Here is a 25580-nt window from a genome sequence, read left to right as displayed (position 1 = left end):
CTCCTCTGGCACAATGATAACTCACAAAAGCTCCTTGGAGTAAAGAGATCAGGTTCAGAAGTGGTTCTTTCTAAGAACGTATATCTGTATTTATAAATGACATACTAAGGATGAGTAATGCTTAAATAATGAGGAAATTAAGCAGTGACCAATGACACGTTTAACAATGTGTCATTTTTATCCACTATTCTATGTTTGTTTATGAGTACAAGATCCTTTTTTTCTATCAAATAACCTAAAAATGACTGACTGCACTTAAAAATACTAACTTAAATAAACCAAGATAACCCAGCAGTCCATAGGAAACAATGTGTGCACTATGTCACTAAATTTATTGTCACTGCAAATGTAAAAGTAAACATAAATGAACCAAAGAGGAAATGACGTGACTTTGAGGACAGATGTGATCGGGTGGAAAGTGCAGAAAGCTGACTGATGTCCATCTGTGGCTGCATTAACTGTTGGCCTGTCCTGTATTAGACATTCAGCATTTTCTTTGATGGCCATTTAGCTCTTATGGCATGAACGTGCTCAGTGCATTATTATTGGCTTTTCTACAGTCTGATATTTGTTTAATAATTGATCGATACAGTGCATCAAATAAGTTGATAAATAAGATGTTAAAAACTTCATCATCATATCAAACATGATCGATTTGGAGCAAGTTTATTTGGCACATGCTGACTGCATTCTAATTGTAACCAGAACAGGAGGCGAGAGCAGAGAACAAGAGTGCAGCAGTTTGGTGAAAGGAACAGGAAAGGTGAAGAAGAGGGGAGCATCCAAAAGACGAGCAAGAGGACAGTTTCAAAGGAGACATCACGGCACAATAAAAGCTGTAAGAGCAGAGATTCATTCATATTTTTACTATTTTTTTCTTTAGGTTTTACTCCCGCTGCTTACAGTAAATCAAATATATACAAACAAGAAGAACTCAAACTGCATTGTTGTTCAGTATAATTCTGTGACTTCAACCTTTAGCTAACGTATAATATTTGACATTTTATATAAATGTGACTGTAAAATATAGTCAATAATATTAAAAAGGTGCTGTTACTGAGTGAAACTACCAAAGATTTCAGGTGTGGATTTAGCCCCAGTGTTTTAAGATCCCAGCAGCGCTCGTATTTATGGCCACATTTTTCAAAGAGACGAGCTTTCTGGGTGCTGACTCAGAGGGACCACTTTAGTTCATTGAAGCTTTAATGCCAGTTTAAGACAATAAACTGGACATGTTTGAATCAAATTGATAATAACAGAGCGATGCTGGACATAAGCAGCTGTGTTAGTGTGACGCCCTGCATATTTGAAGGAATAAACTTCTGTTCTTACTGAATCTGTAACATTGCCTTGATCTGCCTGCATCATTTTTTAAATAGTTTATGTTGTTAAATGAGTTTTGTGTCACTGTGCACAGAGAAAAACTCACCTGATGTAGTGTTAATGCGTTATTCACCACTAGATGGAGACAACCTGGCACAGGTATTTTCTCTACACACTAAATTTCACACTGAAAAGCATTGGTGGGAATTTTTGTTTACATAGAAAGCAAAAGAAAAAATGTCTTGAGATCTTTCCAGTGTTTTCAAAATTGTGTTTTTCAGATACGTCAAAATTTCATACAGACAAACACACACAAAACAACAAAATATGTTAAATTACATGCACGTCTCATTCACTTTTTGAGAATTTCACCACGTTTCGATTTCATGGAAAATAACTTGTGTTATTCATGACACGATATCATTTAAAATAACTTTGTCAGGCCAGTGAATAGCTGCCACATAAGTATAAATCTAAATCATGCAAGTGTAATTTAGAAAAAAACACAAACAGTTGTGCTGTTAGTTCATAATAAATGGGTAGGGGTGTATAGTCAGTAAAAGCCACCAAGGCTCTGCCGAGCTCCAAACCACCTCTGCCACAGACAGAAGCATCAAAAATGTGCGCTGGGAGCTTCATGGCAGGATTTCTACAGCCACACAAATCTATATGTATGTGGCCAAGAACCTCAGTCCATGTAGGGCATCTTAACACAGTTTACTTGTGTCAGTTAGGTCAGCTAGTGGGAGGGCAGAGAGGGCAGCCTTTACATTATTTTATTGTAGAGTGACAGGAAGTGCCTATGAGCTTCTAATCAGGCAGAAATATTGACAGAAGGAAATATTTCAAAATAAATAAAATTTTTAAATTTCAAAGGAAATACATTGATGAAAATCAAAGAAGAGAAAATGTATGTGATGTTCCATTTTCCTGAGAACTGATTGGCTGTGATGACTCCTTCAAGTACTACATGCTACTTTGTCCTGCTAGTTAAAAGGAGCTGAGCAACAAAACCGGTGATACTTCTGAGGCTGTTTCCAGCTCTGTGTCAGAGCAGAAACAGGTTTTTGCTGTCCCAAGAAGCCAATATGGCAACATCACTGCCACTCTGCACGATCCCAGCACTGCTCCAGAGAAACTTAAAGGAAAGGCCCAGGTGGTGTTCACAGAGAGACAGTTAAATATTCTTGTCCACCAGTTTCATTTGAAACATTACCGTGAGCCAAGAGAGATTAAATAGTTGGAAGAGATGACAGGACTGACCTACAAACAGGTGAGTGTTTTTCAGCTTACTGAACATAAGAAATTGAATTTGTGTTCATTCTTGTCTCCAGTGAACTTATTAGATGTTTTCTATTTTCTTCCATCTTTGGGTAAAAACCTGGTTTCAAAACAGAAGGAGAAAGTTTAGGAGGAGGTCACATCCTCAGCATCTCAATCAGGGTGTCCCATTTCATGTAAGCATCTCCTATTATTAAACTTTGATTCAGACATCTGGGTAATTAATTCATTCATTTCATTTGAAATGTATTGAGTATAATTTGAAACAAGAACTTTGTATTGTACTTTTACTGACTGTGCTGTCTGTGATTTAGTTTCAGGGAGAGGGACAGCCCCCACTCAAGCAGCAGTAAACCCAGCATTAGAGGTCATCAGGTCTTTAAGACATTCCTGCAGTTTAACTCATTGGTGTGTGCTTGATGTTTGTTGTGTATTTGCTGCTATGACAACTAATCTTTCCTCTGGGAATAATAAAGTCTCTGTGATGCGCTCTTATATATATATTTATATGGCTACTTATTCCATGTCAAAAAATGGACTTCAACATACCTGCCTGGCAATGTGTTTTCATTCAACTGTGCACTGTTGGATTATAAACAGAATAACGGTAAGTACCTCAATAAACATCTCGATGTGGGACTGACATCAGTAAATCAAGTCTAATCTGCAGATGTAACAGAGACAGACACAGAGCAGGTTTGAAGCTGAAGACTTTATTCAGAAAAAACAGGGCAGAACATTTTTTATATTTTGTTTTAAGTAGAATTTAAATGCTGTTTGGGGGAAAAAATCATTTAAAAGTGTGAAGGAAGTTTGTCTCCAGGGATGATGGTTTGTTTTTAACTCCTCGAACCTTTACTGCTACTGCTCCTCCTGCAGCCTCCACCTCTGCTTTTACTGCTGCTCCTCCCCCTGCTTCCCCATGTACTTCCTCCTCTGCTCCTTCTCTTGCTACTATGTTTGCTTCTCTTCTTGCTGCTCCTGCCTCCACCTTTGTGTTTTCCAGCTTTTTTACTGTTTCTGCTGCTGCTCTCACTCTGACTCCTGTACATGTTCCCCTGCTGCTGCCACCACCCATGTTTTTTCTGTTGGGCCTGCTCCCACTGCTGCTCCTGTTTCCCCATCTTCTTTCTACTCTGCTGCTCTCACTCTGACGCCTTTCCCATCTATGGTTTCCTGCCTGGCAGCACGGTGGCACGGTGGTTAGCACTGTTGCTGCACAGCAAGAAGGTCCTGAGTTCAATTCCACCAACATCCCGGGGTCTTTCTGTGTGGAGTTTGCATGTTCTCCCCGTGTTTGCGTGGGTTCCCTCCGGGTACTCCGGCTTCCTCCCACCGTCCAAAGACATGCAGCTTGTGGGGATAGGTTAATTGGATAATCCAAATTGTCACTAGGTGTGAATGTGTGAATGGTTGTCTGTCCCTGTGTGTTGGCCCTGCGACAGACTGGCGACCTGTCCAGGGTGGACCCCGCCTCTCGCCCTATGACAGCTGGGATAGGCCCCAGCGCCCCCCGCGACCCTGAAAAGGAGAAGCGGAAGCGATTGGATGGATGGATGGGTTTCCTGCCTGTTGAGGGCTAACATTGTTATTAATACAAAACTCAGAATAGCAGCCATCTGTACAGCAGCTGTGACACTAACTCAGAATTACTCGTTTTATCACAGCGAAATATGTTTCTGAGGCTGCCCAGTGACCACGCGAGCTCGAGAAGTGACTCTGTCATCTCTGTCTATGGGTGTGTGTGTGCTAACATCAACTGCAGACTGAGTTTCAGAATTTGATTTGTCATAAACCTTTGTAAACACAAAGGCACTGTCTGTCCATTTGTGAGTGTACATGTCAATCTGTTTAAGGATGTTATTGTTATCATTTATGTCTGTACACGTGCTACATGGGGAGAGATAAGAGTAGAGGAGCAGGAAGTTTTGGCTCAATTGTTGTAGTTTTTGAAGAACTCGATATTCTGCGTGTTTAGGTTTTAAAAACCACGTGGTTGCCTACATAAACTTTACTGTTTTCAGGGTTTCTTTCCCCAATGACTGTCCTCACTTTTTCTTCATAGCTTTTTTCTCTGAGGATTTCATGAAGTGTGTTGGTGTCGCGCTGCAGCAGGATGTTTGCAGCTGGACAAAACTGTCCATCTATCCTGTACCTGACAACAAAGAGAGAAGAAAGCAGAAGTTTTAATGTGACACAGAAATTCTGTATTTGCCAAATGAGAAACAAACATCTCAGATCATTTCAGACACGCTACAGGTTCTCTGATACCTCTGTGTCTGTCACATATATGTGTCCACAACTTTAGTGATTAGGTCTGCTGCCGAGGTCCCCTCATAACAGACAGCCAGCAGATACTAGTTGTGTTTGTCTAGGTTAGTTAGGGTTAGCTATCCAAAAGTTTGGTTAAACTTAAACTGAACCAAATTCAATATAAAGCATCTGTACCAGCCTGAGCTTCTGCCACTGCTGATAAAACCAGAAGCTACTGACAGATGTATAACAGCCGGTCTTAGGGCAAAACAAACAGTCAGTGTGTTTGCGTTAATGTGCACGAACTGTGATTTTGTGTCAGTAAGCATTTACAGTCATGGTACTAAGAACATATAACACCTCCCTAAGGTTTTACATATCGGGATGTAAATGAAGTTATCTGGTCCTCAGCAGGTCTTATTCAAATATAGCCTCAGATAATCAATACATGACATTTCACACAGTCACCATCATTGAACAGTAGCTAAGCCAACATGCAGACACAGTCAGAAAAACTAAATGACAGAAACAACCAGGGGCTGGACTCACTTTGTCACACTCTGCTTCTGCATTTCGGCGTTTTGTTAAATAAATAATGACTAACATGACACACCAACATGTATTATGTTGTTGTCCAGCTCAGGTTGTATTTACTTAATTTAAAGACCATATTTATTTTAGTTCTGACATGTGAGACTTTGCGTTTTAACCCAGTTACTTTTTTCTAAAAGTGACCTAATGGTTTTTTAATTTGTGAAGTATGTTTTAGTTCAGATAGTCGAAAAACTCTCCCATAATGCATAGCTGTGTAGCTGTTAAACTCCTCCTTCTTCCGGGTACTAACGCCGTCTCCACGTGAGATACACTTCCAGTGCAGTAATGTCAACAAACCCCACGGTTCCGAACGGCGCGGAGGACGAGGAGTTCCGAGTGTTCGTGGCTCTCCACAGCGCAGCGCTCCAGGCTTCAGCGATCCCTCCGGTCTACTGGAGGAGCCTGCACCACAAGATCACCAGCGAGGTGTGGGGCAGACATCACGAAGCACTGAAACACATGTTCAGTCCTAATAACTGTTTACTGTTGCAGAAAAAGCAGCTGCTGACATTTCATACACACTGAGATGCAGCACCTTCGGGTTTGGCGTGCACACATTAAAAAGACTCTCCCAGCGGGCCCTTCATGCCATGTTTGTTTCCGTAGATTTATGATGCCGGGGAAGTTTTCGGAATAATGCAGTTCCAACAAGAAGATGAAGAGGAGGAGGAGGGAGATGAAGAAAACGGAGAGGAGAAGAAGAAGGACAATCCTGGAGATGAGATCAGATGTAAAGTGGTTGTAACCCGGGAGAGTGGTCTGCAAGCCTCGGAGCCGACCAGGTGAGGGCGCCAAACGATAACTCTTCTTCCACTGATCGCATGTTTGTCTTCGTGCTCCTTGGAGAGGAAAGGAACGCTACGACCTTAACATTTATTTATGTCACTATAAATGACTGTAGACTGCACGTCAAAGGTGCAGGCTGCACTTTAGTTGTATTTATATAATGTCTTTAAATACAGGCCTTTTATATTAAAAGTTAAAGACCCTCCAATAGTACAGAGAAAACCTGAGAAACCCTTTGGGAATAGCGGGAAGGAAAAACTCCTTTTTCCTTCCTCAAGGAGGGGCAGGGCCATCTGCTGCGACCAACTGGTCTGATGGGAGGAAGACGGGACAATTTTTTTTTTTTTTTAACATGAACTTTATTTAGAACAATAACAATGACAATCTCAAAGAGACAAGCGACATATTGAATCATTCCGAACAGAATCACACCTCCTTTTTCTTTTCTCCCAATCAGAGCAATACACATCACTGCCACAGTGCAGTTGGAATACCACAATGAAATCGACAATAACTGAAAGTAACCATACATACATACACATACATATATGCATATACACATGCATACGCACACATCTACATAATAATAATAATATAAAAAGATGAATAACCAATACAAAAATAAATAAATAACAATAAAAAAGAATGAAAAACAAGGAACAGAAATAAAGGAGACAAGGGGGATCATAAAATCTCTAAAAGTGAGGTTCCATAAACAAGACACACAATTTAAATAAGGGGCTAAGAAAAATCAAACTGTTCGATCCCTATACAACCGTTGCAAGAGCTTGGTTCGCATTGCTGGCAATAAGTCGGACTCGTTCCCGGTGGGTGATGGGCTCCGCCAGGGCTGCCCTTTGTCACCGGTTCTGTTCATAATTTTTATGGACAGGATTTCTAGGCGCAGCCAAGTGGCGGAGGGCTTTCGCTTTGGTGGCCTCAGGATCTCATCTCTGATCTTTGCGGATGATGTGGTTCTGTTGGCTTCATCGGGTGAGGGCCTCCAGCTCGCACTGGAGCGGTTCGCAGCCGAGTGTGACGCAGCGGGAATGAGGATCAGCACCTCCAAATCTGAGGCCATGGTTCTCAGCCGGAAAAGGGTGGAGTGCCCACTCTGGGTCGGGGATGAGTTCCTGCCCCAAGTGGAGGAGTTCAAGTATCTCGGGGTCTTGTTCGCGAGTGATGGGAGAAGGGAGCCGGAGATCGACAGACGGATTGGGGCTGCAGCTGCAGTAATGCAGACGCTGCACCGGTCCGTCGTGGTGAAGAGGGAGCTGAGTGTAAAAGCGAAGCTCTCAATTTACCGGTCGATCTACGTCCCTACCCTCACCTATGGCCACGAGCTGTGGGTAGTGACCGAAAGGACGAGATCGCGGATACAAGCGGCGGAAATGAGCTTCCTCCGAAGGGTGGCTGGCATCTCCCTTAGAGATAGGGTGAGAAGTTCGGCCATCCGGGAGGGGCTCAAAGTAGAGCCGTTGCTGCTCCACATCGAAAGGAGCCAGTTGAGGTGGTTTGGGCATCTGGTAAGGATGCCTCCTGGGCGCCTCCTGGGTGAGGTGTTCCAGGCATGTCCCACCGGGAGGAGGCCCCGGGGCAGACCCAGGACACGCTGGAGAGATTATATCTCTCGGCTGGCCTGGGAACGCCTTGGTGTTCCCCCGGATGAGCTGGAGGAGGTGGCTGGGGAGAGGGAGGTCTGGGCCTCTTTGCTTAGGCTGCTGCCCCCGCGACCCGGCCCCGGATAAAGCGGATGAAGATGGATGGATGGATGGAAAAATCAAACTCTTCTAAAAATCTAAGAAGACGGGACAATTGAGCAAGAGGACCAGACAATAATAACGAATGATTAACTAATGATGTGGTGTATAAACAAAAACAGTTTTTTTTTTATTTGATTTCAAACCAAAACTTTTTTACATTTTGTTTCACTTTTTAGCTCAGTTTTTGTTAACTATAATAGCCGTGTCCATGATAAGGACATAGCCATGATGATCTCCAGCCTCCAACTAACAAATCAACAAAGTAAAAGATAAATGATTTAACAGAAAATTGCTTTTCCTTTAGCTCTCCTCTTGGATGTTACATCATACTTTTTCATATTTGATATTTTGAGATGCTTTGATTCTGCTCCTCCAAAGCTGTGCCAAAGTCGAGGTATCTAGTAGATTTATATGAGCTAAGTGAGTACTGTTTCGCTTCATATTTTCAAACTGTTAATCCTTGAACAGGTAGTTAGAGGAAGCCCATGGATGGGGTGATGTTCAGAATAGCTGAAATGAATCAGTTGTCTTACCTCATGGTGAACAAGAATAACTGGATAGTTGTTTTTGTGTTATTGCTGTGAACATTGAAATCCTGATCCTGTCCTCTACTGTTTTGTATTTATATAAACAAAATAACAGAAAACCTTAAATTCATTAACCCTTGGTTGTAACTACATTTCATTCTCTGAGCTAAAATGAACTATTGCTCTAGTGACAAGGTTAAAGGTTCATCCAGTAACATTTCATAGACAACAAATGATTAATAAAAGTGTCCTGCAGGTCAGGGTGTCAGCTTGAAGGGATCCAGGGGGAGAGCTGCTGCAGCGTAGTCATATTACACCGCCACAGAAATATTTAACTGCATCGTTTCTGGGCAAATGTCCTGCTGCTACTTTCCATCAGCGCTCTCTTTATGTGAATAAAGAGATTTTTAAGATTTTATTAATGGTCAGCATTTTAAAGCTTTTTAAAGGTAATTTTCCAAACGAACATCTAACGTGAGATTGTCTCCATATTCCTGCAGCGTTTTCCTGGTGGATCACGCGTGGACGTACCGCATGGATCATGCCCGGCAGCAGCTGGAACAGATCCCAGGCCTGTTGCCCAGAATGGCGGCCCTTATGGGGCTGGACTTCCATGGTGAGGTCCCCGACCCTGACACAGTGGAGCTGGTGATGGAGCGCATGTGGAAGTACAACCAGACTTATCAGCTCTCTCAGGGGGTGTGTGAGAAAACACCACCCTTATCACTTAGATATGTACTACACATGAAGCTACTGTAGGAACCATGATGTGAAACCTATTGACGTTGACTTATTTCAGTATAAAGCAGCTAATGTGTAACACAAAACTGCTGAGTCCTCAGAGAGCCTCCTGTGTGCACATGAACGCTTGTCCTTACGAGGGCTGAGCACACTTTGAACAAAAGAGAGTTTGTGATAATAATGACCTGAAAGCCAGAACCTGACCCTCCTCTGCCTCACTTCCTCCCGTGTTTTCCTGTGCAGTCCCCAGAGGACAAGGTTCCCGTGTGGTACATCATGGATGAGTTTGGCTCTCAGGTGCGGCACTCTGATCAACCGACCTGCAGCATGGCTCCTTTCTTCTCCGTGCAGGGCCAGTTAGCCTACACCGTGCTCTGGCCTCTGCAGGACCTGCACGAAGGAGGTGACAGCGGACACAGCATACAGAGAGCGATCGCCATGTCACAGTTCAGAAAATGAATACATCTGGTTGTTTTTGGATACAAGATACCTGAAATAGAGTTTCCCTGTTCAAACATGCAGCATGATTGGATGACATAATGTTTTATTACATTATTATCCACAGATGAAGTTACCCGTGACTACACATATGGAGAGTCAGACCCTCTGGTGCGGCAATGCCGTCTGTTACCATGGATACCTAGTGATCTAGAAGAGGTCAGCAGCGTCACAGCTGAGCCCCCGGACTCATTCTTTGAGGTGAGGAGTACCACACAAATTTATCAGCCTCAAGAATTCTATTAAACTTATGTTCTCATCTCAAACTCAGATTCAGTCTTTTGGATTCTTGATAAAAAAAAGTCAAACAGTTCACAAAGTAGTAAATAATGTTAAATAAGTTTTACTAATACGAGATATAAATACGACAAAGTATTTTCATTCGGTACCTAAGGCACAGTCCAGTCACCCTCTTCCTCATTTCCTAAATTATGATCCAACTGTGATTAACCACATGTTTTTGAAAGGTGAGTTCAGTTTGATTAAATACACCCAGGCCTGATTACTGGTAGACCTGCTGAATTAAGAAGACACTTAAGTAGAACCAGAACATCTTTCTAACAGTAGAATATGGTGGTGGTAGTGTGGTGGTCTGTGTGGCTGCCTGAGAACCTGCAACACTTGCTGTGGTAAATGGAACCATGAATTCTGCCGTCTACCAAAACATCCTGAAGGAGAATATCCGGTCAGCTCTTTGTGACCTCAAGCTGATGCACACTTGAGTTCTACAACAGGACAATGACCCAAAAAACACCAGCAAGTCCACCTCTGAGTGGCTTAAGAAAAACAACATATAGACTTTAGAGGCCCGGTCAAAGTCCTGACCTGAATCCGACGTGCAAACAGCATAGTGAAGGACACTCTCCACCCCTCACATGCACCGTTCTCCCTCCTTCCATCTGGCAGACGTTTTCGCAGCATCAAAACTGTAACGACCAGAAACTGCAAGAGCTTCTTCCCCCAAGCAGTCAGACCCTCAACTCACTACCACCAGAGGACTGATAAACTGTGGGGTGGCTGTAGCTCAGATGGCACAGCAGGTCTAATCAGAAGGTCGGTGGTTCGATCCCAGGCTGCCTCCTGGCTGCATGCCAAATATCCTTGGGCAAGATACTAACCCCATGTTTGCCTACTGGTGGTGGTCAGAGGGCCCGGTGGCGCCAGTGTCCGGCAGCCTCGCCTCTGTCAGTGCGCCCCAGGGTGGCTGTGGCTACAATGTAGCTGCCATCACCAGTGTGTGATGTAGTGTAAAGTGCTTTGGGGTCCTTAAGGACTAGAAAAGCGCTATACAAATGCAGGCCATTTACCATTTACAAACACCTTACAGTCTCACCAAAAGACTCAAAAACAACACAAACTTCCACAAATGCACTACAAACTAGACCTGGGAACAATCTGCTTATTTGCACACTCAGTCACATAGTTACTGAACACATCTTAACTATATTTGCACATTTTGTCTCCTGCACGTCTTCATCCGTTCTCGTCTAAAATATCCTGACTCATAACTTGAACCTGGTATTCAGTACCTGTCTGTGTTTATTGTACATAGATAAAGTTAGTAATAGTACCTTTTTATCACTTAATTTGACCCAAATTTAGCAAGTTATTATTTATGTGTAAATCCTAGTTTTTATCTCTTGGAGATATATCATTTATACTCATATAAATGCACCACGGGGGGCTTGGGGTGAAACAGCATCTCGGTACGCTGTATGCTGTGTATATTGTTGTATTGACAATAAAGTTCTTGAATCTTGAATCTTGAGATGCTTTGGCATGACCTGAAAAACCCTCCAGTGTGGCTGAATTACAACAATCCTGCAAAGATGAGTGGGCCCAGCTGGTTTTTCCCCTTAATAATAAACATTTAAAACTGCATTTTTAAAGGAGGTGAAATCTTTGTCCTGGATTTAAATTTGTTTGATGATCTGAAACATTTAAGTTTGACAAACATATGAAGTCAGACACCACTGTATGTGATGTATCCACAGTCAATATCTGAGCTGAACTGAAGCCTAATCGTCGGTGTTGTTGTCTCTGTGTCTGCAGAACATTGCTCGGGAAAACAAGGAGCAGCTTCCAGTGGAAATACAGCCTCACACTGTTCCCAAGGACAAAGTCTACAAGTAAGTTTCTCACTGTTACAGAAATCTTTTTTATTATATTTACCTGTAGTGCCTTTCTGAGACTTCTGTATTTGGATAATATAGTAATGATAATGTGACACAGAGAAAGTGGACATCTGTATATGAAGGAGAAATACTGAGCTGGTCCACAGCTGTAGACGTTGCTTGGAAAACGCCTGTTCATGTGTATCAGGAAGGTCACTGCCTGCCTCCGCTCTCTCCCTCACTAAAGATAACACATTTACTTTGTTGGGAATTTGCAGGTCGAGATGATCTCCATGTAGTGTTTGTCTGACTATAGATAATATTTTAATCTTTACCAACATAGAGGCCAGATTTCAGTGTGTGGTGGAATGTATCTGGATACACGCTCAACTGAAATCTAAGGTGCATGTACAGGATTCATTGTTTCATGCTTCTTCTACAACTAGAAAAACTTTTCTGAATTTAAAGAAACTCAAAATAACTTCTGCTCAGGGTTTTATACAACAAATCGCTTCATATATGCTGTCGCTCTTCATCATGTCTCATTCAGTTTATGTGCTGCTTCACATCAACATGAGTTCTCATTAGCTCAGTCTCATGTGAACCTGCTTTTTCCCTTTATGACACTGTGTTTGTCAGTCACAGCATCACTTCTGTTATTCAAACATTGGACTCTGGTGCCTTTCACTCACACACACACACACACACACACACACACACACACACACACACACACACACACACACACACACACACACACACACACACACAGTCTGCTGTGCTCTCATTCACAGAGGGAGCCGAGGACACACTGTAGTCAAAAGAATGCTTCGGGAATCTGGGTGAAAGAGTCAGGCGTTCATTGCTCAAACATGATTTTCTTACTCATCCTAGTGATTAGATCTGGTCTTGATTATACTTTGAATTAGAATTAAATATGTTGAACAAAGTCACTGCTAAGTAAACTCTACTTTAGCGCTCTGTGTCACCGTCCCCATAAAAAGGCTGGATGTTAAATCCTTTTCCTCCACTTGTGGGTAAAGATAAGCTGGGAGAGCTCAATCTCTTTGAGATCGTATATATCAGAGGAAGCCGATTAAACACATACAATGAGTATACAATGGGAAGCTCTGTATTAACCTGTTACGTTGTAAACTGTTTGGATGAGAACAGACATTCCTTTATTGCATAAAATACATATAATCGTGTTCGCTGATTGTGCCACTCGGTACATACAAGGAGAAATCCGTTTTTGACTCCAGCTTGTGAGTCTGGTGAACAACCTGTCATCTGACTCAAACAGGCTTTCCTTCATACAGTCTTCATTTACAAAGTGTATGGGCTCAAAATGTGGTCATAAATATTTTGTACTTGTAAATCAGTTTTGTATGTGTAAAAAAGATTTGTGTGTGGACTTAGCCAAAAAAAACCCTGCAAGTTACAAGTACGAATTTTGACCCCATTTTTCTTCCTTTCATCTGATTGGTCAATGTCATGTCAGTCACAAATGTAACAATCCAATCAGAGAACAGATGGGTTTGGCTGTCGGAGGGGCGCTTTTTTGAACTGCAGGTCCTTGAAGGGTGATACAGTTTGAAGCTGGAGGATCTCTATATAAATATCCAATAGCAGCTAGGTCCCCTAACATTCAGTAGCTGTTGAAAGGATAAAGTTGTGCTATATCAGTGGTTAGAAATACCATTATTACTTTAGGATTAGTTTAACACAAAGTCAGGGCTGACCCGGGACCATTGCTGTGAGTCACAGTGCGCAGCATAAAGGTCCTTTCACATCGGACACAGGATGTGCTGCTAATGCTAACTGCTAACTAAAAGCAAAGGATCCAGAATTTGTTGCTGGCTGCTGAGTTCTGTGGGTTTTTGCAGCAGCTCTACCTGTACTAGATGCACCTGCTCCTTGTCTTTTCTATCTCTGACTTTATGTCCTCTACAAGAGTTTCTGGTGTTTTTGCTAGTTCTTCAAATGTTCAATAAAAACATCTATGCTAATTCATAACAAAGAAAGCTTTGTAATGAAGACTCTCATTTCCAAAACACTGCCCGCCCCCACCCCGCGGTCCGCAGCGCTGTTGAAAAGGCTGTAGAAGTCCCTATATTAAACACGTAGACCTGTGACACAAAAATCACCAAACTCAGACGACCACAGACTGTTTTCCTTCGTGGTGATGAAGGAAAACGCTGGGTTGGCGTGTAAAAGGGCATTTATTCCCTTCAAAGACCTGCAGTTCAAAAAAGCGCCCCTCCGACAGCCAAACCCATCTGTTCTCTGATTGGATTGTTACATTTGTGATTGCCATGACATTGACCAATCAGATGAAAGGAAGAAAAATAGGGTCAAAATTCGTACTTGTAACTTGCAGGGTTTTTTTTGGCTAAGTCCACACACAAATCTTTTTTACGCACACACAAATTCTTTTTACACATACAAAACTTTTTTACAAGTACAAAATATTTATGACCACATTTTGAGCCCATAAAAGTGCTTTACAAATCCAAACATTACAGCTAGCAGGTGTATTTTCCCGTTTCAGTATAGCTAACCAAACAACGAAGAGCCACCAGAGACTGATTTTTAGTTTACGTCCCTTCGCTTTCCCTGAGTTATTGGGTTTGTTACCAATTACCTAACATAAACTAATGCAAGTCTACTGATCGCAACCAACCAACCCGATGATGTCACATAATATACTGACACAAGATGGCGCTAAACATGTTTTAAAACTTTAAGCCCTAATTTCTTAAATCCAGCGTCACAGACAGTCTGTTTTTGAGAGCAGGGCTCAGTGGTGCAAGTTTATAGATAAAGAGTTTCATGTCCACTTTAAGTGCTAATTAAAAAGCTCAATAAAAAGAGTTTTTTTGTTATTGTTTTGTTCATTTGTTTCCAGGGTTTACTCTGAAATGTCACAAGTAACAAACAACCTTAGCCACCCTCGGTTCCAGCTGATAGAGGATGAGGACGAGGCAGATATCATTTGGCGCTATAATCACATCAAAGACTACAGGTGAGCAAGCAAAGCTGCATTCATAACTCGGTGACATTATAGACAGACATGATTTCTTCGTAGGTGACTGTTTCATACATGGTAGCTGTTGGTTTAAAAAAACGTGTGCTCAAGGAAACCAGGAAGCACCTGTTTCTGCAGAGTCACAGCACACAGCTTCCTAATTCCTTCCTAATTTTTATGCACTAAGTATAGTGCTTTTCTGATCGTTGTGTCAGTAGGTTGTATTAAGTGAACACAAAAGCATCACAGTTTGTACTGGTTGGCAAGTAACCTTCTTTAATAGTAATAAATCACAGCAATAGTACATTCATGTAGTTGTAAACAGCATGATAATATATTAAGTAATCCAAAGTATTCAGAATACGTTACTCTCATTGAGTAACGTAACGGAATACGTTACAAAATACATGTTGGGCCATGTAATCTGTAATCTGTAATCTGTAGTGGGATACATTTTAAAAGTAACCTTCCCAACACTGGTGATGTCCATGGGTCACGTTGCAAAGGGTTTTCATTCAAGTATTTTAGATATTTTTCAGTTTGAAGTTATTTTAGTTTGCCAAATGATTTTTGAGCTTCTGAAAGCGAATATGACTGTGTATAAAAACACCTGAACGTTTGTTAAACTCTTCAAAATAACACTGAAAGTCTGCACATCAGTCACATCTTGATGGTTTGATTCACGTTTGTGGTGAACAGATTTATTTATATAGCGCCCTAAGGTGCTTAATATTGTAATGTAAAGATCCAACAATGATAGAGATCAATTGTCCAAATAGGTATGATCCTGGCTGTGTTATCATATTATTATATGTTAACTCACAGTTTGTGTATTCTGTTGGTGTGTGTGTGTGTTGAGTGACTAATAGAAAAAAATCAGCTTTATCTCAAAGCTAACACTGATCTTGACCAACTGTCAGGCAGGAATTATGAAAACAGGCTTTATTGTGTGTGAATGCCAAGAACATGTTTTTTTGTGTGACTTAATAAGTAAATAATTAATAATAAACTCTGTATGCTTGTTGCTAGGCTGCGCTACATTGTTGCATAAACATCCTAATCTCAGCTTTAATTGATTCCAACACAATTTTAAAAAGTCAGAAAGGTTAAGTATCATGTTTTGATTTGGCAGCAAACTCAGTGTGGAGCGACCTCATGTGTTGCTGAACCAGTTTCCCTGTGAGAACATCATCACTGTGAAGGACTGCCTGGCTGCTGTGGCTCGCAGGGTGAAAGGCAGCCCAGGACCCGACTGGTTACCGCAGACCTTCAACCTACAGACAGAGCTGCCACAATTCATCAAGCATTACCAGCAACAAAGGTTGGGATTCTGATTTTGTTTGTTTCTAGTCCTCTCTAGTTTTTATGACAAATAATAAAAGGAAGGAAGAAAACCGCAGTGTTTCACACAGACACGCTGAATAGTTACAGAAACATCTGTGCTGAGTACGGCCTGGAAGTCCTGAGGTCAAAAAGGGACGCGCTCCCCTAGGGTGCTTGAGAATGACCGAGCTAAGATCCTGTGGGACTTCCAGATACAGACAGACAAACTGGTGATGGCTAACATAGTGATGCTGGACAAGCAGAGGAAGACGGTCGTAGTTGTTATCAAATGGCAGCAATATCAGGAAAAAGGAGCACGAGAAGCTTGAGAAGTGCTGAAAGAAGGAACTGGAAGCTGTACATGTGGGTCACCAGCAAGTATAATCCAGGCTATACTGTAACAGCTTCTGGTAGAGGCAGTGCGATGGTGAGATATCGACATACTGCCACTGTCGCGGAATCGATCAATGTAGAGCAGTGAGACAAACCATGGAGGCCCCAGAAAAGTGCAATCAAACAGTGAGTTTATTAACAGCCAGGAGAAAACATCAGCATATGTCTTCTGACAAAAATACATATAGAGAACACTTTTAAAGCAGTGGGGTATACGCCCCCCCATGGCGTCAATTACAGATTAAAATAGGTTAAAGACATTAGTCACAGTTAATGGTACATCTTGTACATCTTTAATGGCTATAAACAGACATAGAACTTCTCTTTTCTATAACATCTTCCATACAAGGTAATAAACTTCAAGCCCTCAGGGTCTCTGGGGCTAATTATTGACTCTGGTCATCTGTTGCCAAGTAGACTAAAATACAGTTAGAAGCTAAATGAGTTAAGGCCTCAGGCCTGACACATTCCTAGATTATATGTATTATATGTATTGTAAGCATGTATTGCAGTTATCCTTCTATGTTCTAGTCTCTAACACAGTAGATTGTGAAGACGTCGCGCTTCACAAAGCTTAAGACCCTCTGTAGACTAAGCAACAACTTTTAATGAGCACAAATACTATGCAATGTGTATGAAATACTTCTGTTAACATAATGGAAGGATCCTCAAATGAACATCTTCAATAAACAACTATAATGCAATATCAATACTGTGAGAAATATTATTAGATGAAATAATGCTGTAAAGAATGTTATTAATGCAATTATAATAATGCAGATTATATGGCAGCAATAAAATAATTTCTGTATCTCCACATACTGCCACAGTCTGGGACTGAACTTAAAGATGACAACACAGGGTGGGGTTTATCAGAGATTAGAGGATGGGATGGCCTGCCTGCAGCCCCGACCTCAGTCCCATTAAACACGTACCGGGTCTGCTTGGGCATGTTGTGACAAATGCAGATTGAAGGGTGGGATGCCACAACAGTGTGTGACCATGCTGGTGAACAGGAGAGATCCAGTCTGTGGCTTGGATGGTTCTTCCACATGTTCCTGTTTATTCATGTTTTAAGGTCTTTACAATGTAAAGCGGCTTGAGGCGACTGCTGTTGTGATTTGGTGCTATATAAATAAAATGGAATTGAATTGTAAAATAATAAACTTTATATTTCTTCTTTCTTCAGACTTCAATCATCTAATTTAATAAACAGCAGCAAGCAAAAGTCAATAGCAGCTTAAGCTGTTTGGCATCAGCAGAGATGCAGATTTTAAAGGGAACAACCCACGAATGCATTTTTCTTACAAGTGTGGACCATAAACAGGCAGTGTTACAATGATCCTTTTATGTATTTATTATGTTATTATCATTATTAACTGGATAATTAAAAGTTGCCTTATATTGTTTCAGGGGAGAAGATAACCACTGGATCTGTAAGCCTTGGAATTTAGCTCGTGGACTAGACACACACATAACCAACAACCTGGATTACATCATCAGGCAGCGAGAGAGTACACCAAAGGTGATGGCACACATACACAGAAACCAAGAATGACACTTATATAAACTTATATATGTATGTATATGTGTATATGTTCAGAAAAGGCCTTCTGTATCACTTTCCAAACCGCTTCCACTTGACCTCAATGGTGGATGAGGTCAAAGAAAGATGGGTAGAAGACTTGATCATTAATTAGGAAAAGAGAAGAGCAGAGTGATGAGAATGACCATAAACTAGTCTTACACCCTGGACAGGTCGCTGGCCTGTCGCAGGGCTAACACAGAGTTACAGACAACCAGTCACAATGACATTCATGCATGATTAGCTGTTATTAACTATTATTAGAGGGCGATCGTGGCTCAAGAGTTGGGCGTTCGTCTTGTAATCGGAAGGTTGCCGGTTCGAGCCCCGGCTCCGACAGTCTCGGTCGTTGTGTCCTTGGGCAAGACACTTCACCCGTTGCCTGGTGGTGGTCAGAGGGCCCGGTGGCGCCAGTGTTCAGCAGCCTCACCTCTGTCAGTGCGCCCCAGCTGTGGCTACAATGTAGCTGCCATCACCAGTGTGTGAATGTGTGGATGATTGTGTATAGTGTAAAAGCGCTTTGGGGTCCTTAGGACCAAGTAAAGCGCTATACAAATTAGAGATGGCACGATACCACTTTTTTATGTCCGATACCGATACCGATATCATAAATTTGGATATCTGCCGATACCGATATGAATCCGATATAGTGTGTTTTTTAATCAATAAAACGTTTTTTTAATATCTTGCTGCATTTTGTATAAGTTTATACTCAAGTTTAAATAAATAACTAAAGCTATTCTGTTATACCTGTATGTAAAAAATACACTGCACTATATTTCATAGTTCAGCAACACTGATCAATCTAATAAACTTAAACCTGCTCAATCCTCCCTGTTCTGGTATTTTAAAGAGTACTTAGCAGAAATATTAAGCAACCTAACTAATAGGGTTGCAAACTCCCAGCAAAAAAAAAAAGGGAACCACCCTCCACCTCATGATGCTTAATGGATGTAATCAAATTTAATTTGATGCAGGGGGAAAATGCACAGAAATAAATTATTTTTCAAGAATAATTAAATAGATTCAACATCTTTCTTCAACAGAATTGCAGACTGCACAGATGGTATCTTCCCAAAGGAAAAAGTACTGTAGCTTACTAGGGTATATTAGACTTAATAGTTACTATATACAGTAATGGACTTCTATACATTTTACATCAGATCAAAACTTTGGGTGTAAGATTCAGATAATTATTTATTAAAAGCTAGATATTTTAAATGAGAATAAGAAAGAAAAGTATGTCTTTGTGCCCCCTTTTGCCTGTTCATACCCTATCGGCCCCCCTGGCTACACTTTGCTAGATCCGCCCCTGCACAGTTACCAGCCGTCAGCTACGTAGAAAAAGATCCTGGTGTAGAAAGTAATATTAAATAAATTCTAACAACAGCTTATCAAGCTTAATAGTGCTGCTGTTGTTCAGCCGCTGGTTTCCTCTTTTTGGTGAGAAGTGGGCCAAAAACTAAGAAGAGAGAAGGACTCGCGACAGAAAAGCCGATCAGCTGATCATTAAGCAGTTTCACGATTGAAGTCGCAGCAGGAGAGAGAGAGAGAGAGAGAGAGAGGCAAAGGTTGTTAAGCTTAAGGTGGGAATGCTTTACAAACATTCAGAGATGAACTTACACACTTGGTTTACTTCTCTCTGGGAAAACTTCCTTGGAGATGAAATGCTGGTTTGCTAGCTAGGCTACAAATACACACAGCCGCTCTATCACGTGATGCATACTGCTGCAACGTGCTACGGTTATGAGCCGAGTTACACCGTGTAGCAAGTTTTGTGAGGTGCTTTTTTGATATTTAATGGATCGGATTACATTTTTTATTTCTCGCCGATATCCGATCCAGTAATTTGGGTCAGTATCGGACCGATACCGATACGTAATATCGGATCGGTCCATCTCTAATACAAATACAGACCATTTACCATTATTGTTAACTTCATTAACTAATAGATATTCTCATTTTATAACACTGCATTACTTTACAAAAATAACTATAGAACAGTTCATCTGCTAATAAGGTTTGTGATTTGATCCCATCTGCTCCAGTGGTGCATGCCAAATATCTCTGGGCAAGATTAACCCCCGAGCTGCTCTGTGACACGTCCATCGGGTTTGAGTGCGAGAGTGTGAATGTTAGATTAGCACAGAGAACAGTGATCAGGTAGAAAAGTGCTCCATTTGCTGTTTAACCACATAAGACATATATGATGCTATCCTTTCTATCTGTAAGTCATATATTTATATTTACTGTTATCAGAACACAGGATCGATACACTACGGTAAAACAAATTTCCATCACAGAAATCTTCAAAGGGATACAGAATTGCAGACTCCGTGCTGCATGACTTCACATGCTGTCAGGACTGTAAAGCTCACATGTTTTCATGTTCCAGGTGGTGTGTAAGTATCTCGAAGATCCCGTCCTGTTCAGCAGGGAGGAAGTGGGAATGGTGAAGTTTGACATTCGCTACATGTTGATGTTGCGTTCTGTGCAGCCTCTGCGTCTCTATGCCTATAATGTCTTCTGGCTGCGCTTTGCCAACAGGTAAGAAATGCATACATACAGAAAGAGTTCTTTCCTGTAGGGTACATTTCTCTGCACAGTCTCCTCAGACTTTGTTTCATAGTAGCTGGATTACATCCATAGTTAATAATCTGTGGACACGAAGCAAAGCGAAGTCAGACAGGAAAAGGCAGATGATGGCACACACTGCTTTTGTGGCACTCATTAGTTTGTTTGTTTTTTGTTCCATTTGATGTAAAAAATAACAGCACAATTTAATTAAATATATCAAAAGTTAACATAGAAGTTACAAACCAACCAAAACTAGCAAAATAATGTTTCTGTCTCTTCTTTCATATTCAAAGATTGTCTTGTTTCTTATCCATTGATTGGCTCTTCACTAAGTTAAACCTGTTATGATGGCAGTTTGTTGTTGCTCCTCCATCTTTGACCCTTTGCCGTGCTGGTGCTGATCTTTTGGTGTTTCTGCCTAGACCGTTCTCCTTGGACCATTTTGATGATTACCAAAAGCACTTCACTGTCATGAACTATGCCGAGGGGGTGGAGCTTAAGCAGGTATCTTCTCTATTTTAATTTGCATGTCTTGCCAAAGCTGTTGTCATCATCAAAGTCTAGTAATAACAGTTTGGATGGGTCCCTTTCGTAGGTGCACTATGATGAGTTCATCCCAATGTTTGAGGAGCAGTACCCACAGTATCCATGGAAAGAAGTGGAAGTGAGTGAAAATGTTAAGTGCTTTTCAGTTTAGGATGCTCTTTCTGAGAGTTTAGGGAAATGGTTTGTTTATAAGAAGCTGGTCACTGATGTTTTCAGTCATCAGTGGCATCTCAGCACAAATTATGATTCTTCCAGGAGTATCTAAAGCCCTCACACCACCTGCTTGAATCTGCAAATTAGGTACCAGCATCTGCACAGATTATGAAGCACGTGTGACAGAAACTCTAAGGCCTTAATTCTAGTTTGGTTATCGTACTCAAATCTGGGTTTTTGTCCATTTTTCTTTACAGGGAGAGTTATTTAAAGCTTTCAAGGAGCTCTTTGAGGCAGCCACTTCTAGACCGGCACCATATGGTATTTGTCCCTATCCTTCATCCCGGGCCATCTATGCTGTAGACCTCATGCTAAAGTGGAGTAGAGGACAAAATGGTGAGCATTTATCCTACTGATCATCAAAGCCAGTAACATTTGTCTTGAGCCTCAGAGGAATGGCACCTTAACCCTTTAAAGCCGGTCGGAGCGGGCCCGCTCTGTTTTGCGTAACTATTTTTAAATCCCGGTAGCTCTGCAACCACGTAAGCTAGCACAATAATTTTTTTTGCATATGAAACCGGAGGAGTTGTACTTACATCTTATGCCATCAGCTTGTCCTCGGTCACAGTTTCCTTCCACGTATAGCTTTGCAAAAACTGCATAAAAAGCACTTGCAGCAACAGAAACATAATATTCCAGAAACACGCTTTGCCGATCCGATCAGCTGTTCATAACACTTCTTACATTGGATTACACGTCAGCGTGAACTTTTGCATGTCCGCCATGACCTGCCCGAAACCGGAAGTGACGTCATTTTCGCGGAAATGTAGTTTTTTACCATCAGGGCCTCATGAGCCTATACTGGTGTTTTTAAAAGTTATGTTTGACTTTATGACTTTCTGTGTCGTTTCTGGGATGCTTAGGACTCATATTGCACTGCTGGAAATAGTTTATTTTGATGCATATGCTGCTTTTTTTTGCAAATTAGCATTATAATATTTATTTTCGTTTTTCCTGCAGTGTATAAAAATTGGTGTATTTCAAAAATAAAACTATGAAGACACTCAAAATAAATTTCCTGTGGTGGGAAACTATTTTGTGCAACTTTTTTGTATTTACAGTTTTGAGGGATAAGCCTCTTAAATTTCTCTAACTAGAAATATATGTTAAAAAACAAAAACGATTTTCAATTTTTTGTAGTTTATTGCACTTTTTTGCAATTTATGTAATTACTATGCACTTAATGCAGACATATTATTAAAATTTAGGCTATAATGGTTGTAACGATGTATAGCAACTTGAAATGCTCCCAAAAATGGCTCCACAGCATGTAAAAATATAAAGTGAGCTCTGGCGGACTTGGTTCTGTGGTAGGTCTTAAAGGGTTAACCATATTTGTTTCAAAGGCAAGCTCTCTTTTTATTTGACCTGGCTCATGTTTTTTCTTCTGTGACCTTTGGGAGCATCTCTCTACATTTATTTTGTCTCCCCAAATTCATTAACACAAGATCCTGTAACTTTGAGATTCTGCTTCAATCAAGGTTAAGAGGGCGAAGGAGAGGTTGCAAATTTGTCCCGTCATGCATTCCCAGGCAGAAAAGAATCACACACTCATTTAAAAGCTGTGCAAAGCATGTTTTACCATCATTCAACTTTCTGGAAAGCTCGGAGAAAATCCACGCTGTACAAGTACAGATTGCACGATAAAGAGGATCATCACGTACAGTAGCCCTGACAGTAGAAAAGAGGTTAAAGTGGGGTCATAAGTTTAAATGCTTAACAAGATAGTTGCACTTTAGCAGCATCTCTTGCAGCAAACTGGTTCTCAGAACCACCGTCACAAGTTCAGATCAGGCTGGTGTCAGGCTGCATGAGAGGCATTTCCATCCTTCGCTCCACGTGTGAAGAAATCAGGATGTCAGTGACACAGGACGTTAGCTGTCCTATTCTGTTTTTCTCTCTTAAATGATTTAGCTGCTTGGTAGAATCTTCCATGTGATTAACACTCTCCCTGATGCACAGCTAGAATTGAGTGAATGTCTGTATTTGTGTAGTAAATATGTAAAAGAGGTCACTTTCACGACTAAATCAAAATGAGCCCTTGTAGTATCTATCAACATTTCAGAGGCCTTATTGAGCTCGAGGTCTTTTGAAGACAAAGGCTCAGAGTAAAACAGGGATTCATGAAAGTGACAGGAGAAGGGTACAGATTAAAGAAAAGAAACTCAAAACACCTTTTTTACAACAAAACATGCAGACCCTACCCCAGAGTCTGAATCCTTGTAATCGTGCCTTGGTTGGAACCAGGTGCATCTGAACCAGAATAAAGTGTCTGCATCTAGACTTCAATTCATCCATCCATTCGCTTCCGCTTATCCTTTTCAGGGTCGCGGGGGGCGCTGGAGCCTATTCCAGCTGTCATAGGGCGAGAGGCGGGGTCCACCCTGGACAGGTCGCCAGTCTGTCGCAGGGCCAACACACAGGGACAGACAACCATTCGCACTCACATTCATTCGCACATTCACACCTAGTGGCAATTTGGATTATCCAATTAACGTATCCCCACAAGCTGCATGTCTTTGGACGGTGGGAGGAAGCCGGAGTACCCGGAGGGAACCCACGCAAACACGGGGAGAACATGCAAACTCCACACAGAAAGACCTGATGGTGGAATTGAACTCAGGACCTTCTTGCTGTGCAGCAACAGTGCTAACCACCGTGCCACCGTGCTGCAACTTCAATTCAATTCAATTTTATTTATACAGCACCAAATCACAGCAGCAGACGCCTCAAGGCGCTTTATATTGTAAGTAGACCCTACAATAATACATACAGAGAAAAACCCAACAATCATATGACCCCCTATGAGCAGCACTTTGGCGACAGTGGGAAGGAAAAACTCCCTTTTAACAGGAAGAAACCTCCAGCAGAACCAGGCTCAGGGAGGGGCGGGGCCATCTGCTGCGACCGGTTGGGGTGGAAAACACGATAAAGACATGCCATATTTTGCAGTTATTTTCTGCTTATCCAGTCTTCCTAGAATATGGCATCAGGAAATGTGTTTACTGTGAGCTTCAGAGAGCTTAATGAGACAGTATCTTTGGAAAGTGTTTGGCTATTTCGGCCCATTTACAGTCTTTTTACAAAACTACACCTGTTGGCGGAACAACAGGTGTAGTTTTGTAAAAAGACATTGCACATATCAGTTTATCACACTAAAACTTTATTTACTGTGCTTATGTGTTCTCATCCTTCAGGTGAACGTGTAATACAACCTCAGATCCTAGAGTTGAACTTCAGCCCAGACTGTGCCCGAGCCTGCCTCTACCACCCTGACTTCTACAACCACATGTTTCAGACGCTGTTCCTGGATCAGCCTGAGGAGTGCCCTGTCACACAAATCATGTGATTAACCGAACATGATGGAGGAGTGTCTGTAGTTTATGTTTTCATGCTTCAAGTTGCTGAAATCTTCCCCTTATCCATCTGTGCTGCATCTGTGGAACTCCCTGTATGCGAGATAACAACTGTGCATACTCTGCTGGTTGTGTGCTCGTAGAGTCGTATATAGGAACACCTCGTCAGTTCTGTGTTGCACAGTGACATTAAAAATGGATAAAATTCAGTTTCTGTTAATGATTTCTCTTGATGTTCTCTCTCAGGCTTCTCAGAGAGTATAAATGTAATCTCTTTAGTTTCACTGTCCATTAAAGCCATATTGTACTCTTTCATCTTCTTGTGTCATTATAAATACTGCTGTATGTTTCCTCATACACACACGGCTGACATTGTTCTGCAGTTCCTGCAGACAGTAGCTCAGAAGACGTCACACATATACTGCATACAAAAAATTAACGATATAGTTCGAAACTCCATCAAAGAAAAAATCCTACTGGACATCTGATATGTGTTGATGCAGGCTCTATTAGGATCCCAGAAAGTTGATTCTGTTTATCTGGAGCGTATTCAGTGGGAGAAATGTTTCGTCCCAAGTGACTTTTTTTAGTCTCAGGCTGAGACTGTGAAATTGCCATCAGTAATGGGAGCACCAACTGGGTGAATCAGGTCATAAAACCTGTTTTCAGTCTATGCTGT

At 41.5% G+C, this 25580-nt stretch overlaps 1 protein-coding gene across 1 annotated transcript; it reads left to right on the top strand.

Annotated features, from left to right (window-relative positions):
- The first annotated feature begins 4350 nt into the window (after positions 1-4350).
- On the top strand, positions 4351-25216 carry ttll12 (tubulin tyrosine ligase-like family, member 12). The gene is made up of 14 exons (XM_006805559.2): positions 4351-5877; positions 6058-6233; positions 9028-9226; positions 9512-9671; positions 9834-9967; positions 11819-11895; positions 14789-14905; positions 16041-16229; positions 18038-18149; positions 20605-20756; positions 21209-21290; positions 21382-21450; positions 21743-21881; positions 24743-25216. Exons 1-14 carry the CDS (start codon positions 5737-5739, stop codon positions 24892-24894), a joined length of 1899 nt encoding a protein of 632 aa, XP_006805622.2. The 5' UTR covers positions 4351-5736; the 3' UTR covers positions 24895-25216.
- The last annotated feature ends 364 nt before the right edge of the window (positions 25217-25580 follow it).

This window comes from Neolamprologus brichardi, chromosome 17 (assembly GCF_056152115.1).
Source record: "Neolamprologus brichardi isolate AB-2024 chromosome 17, ASM5615211v1, whole genome shotgun sequence".
NCBI classification, from domain to species: Eukaryota; Metazoa; Chordata; class Actinopteri; order Cichliformes; family Cichlidae; genus Neolamprologus; species Neolamprologus brichardi.
Note: the sequence above shows the minus strand (reverse complement) of the source record. Positions and strands in the feature narration are given on the sequence as shown.

What these genes read in the sequence shown, in the direction of transcription:
- ttll12 (XM_006805559.2), top strand. Translation starts at nt 5,737, where the DNA reads ATGTCAACAAACCCCACGGTTCCGAACGGCGCGGAGGACGAGGAGTTC. An exon ending in CAAGCCTCGGAGCCGACCAG is followed by an intron (nt 6,234 to 9,027) that starts GTGAGGGCGCCA and finishes ATATTCCTGCAG; the next exon opens with CGTTTTCCTGGTGGATCACG. An exon ending in AGCGAGAGAGTACACCAAAG is followed by an intron (nt 18,150 to 20,604) that starts GTGATGGCACAC and finishes TTCATGTTCCAG; the next exon opens with GTGGTGTGTAAGTATCTCGA.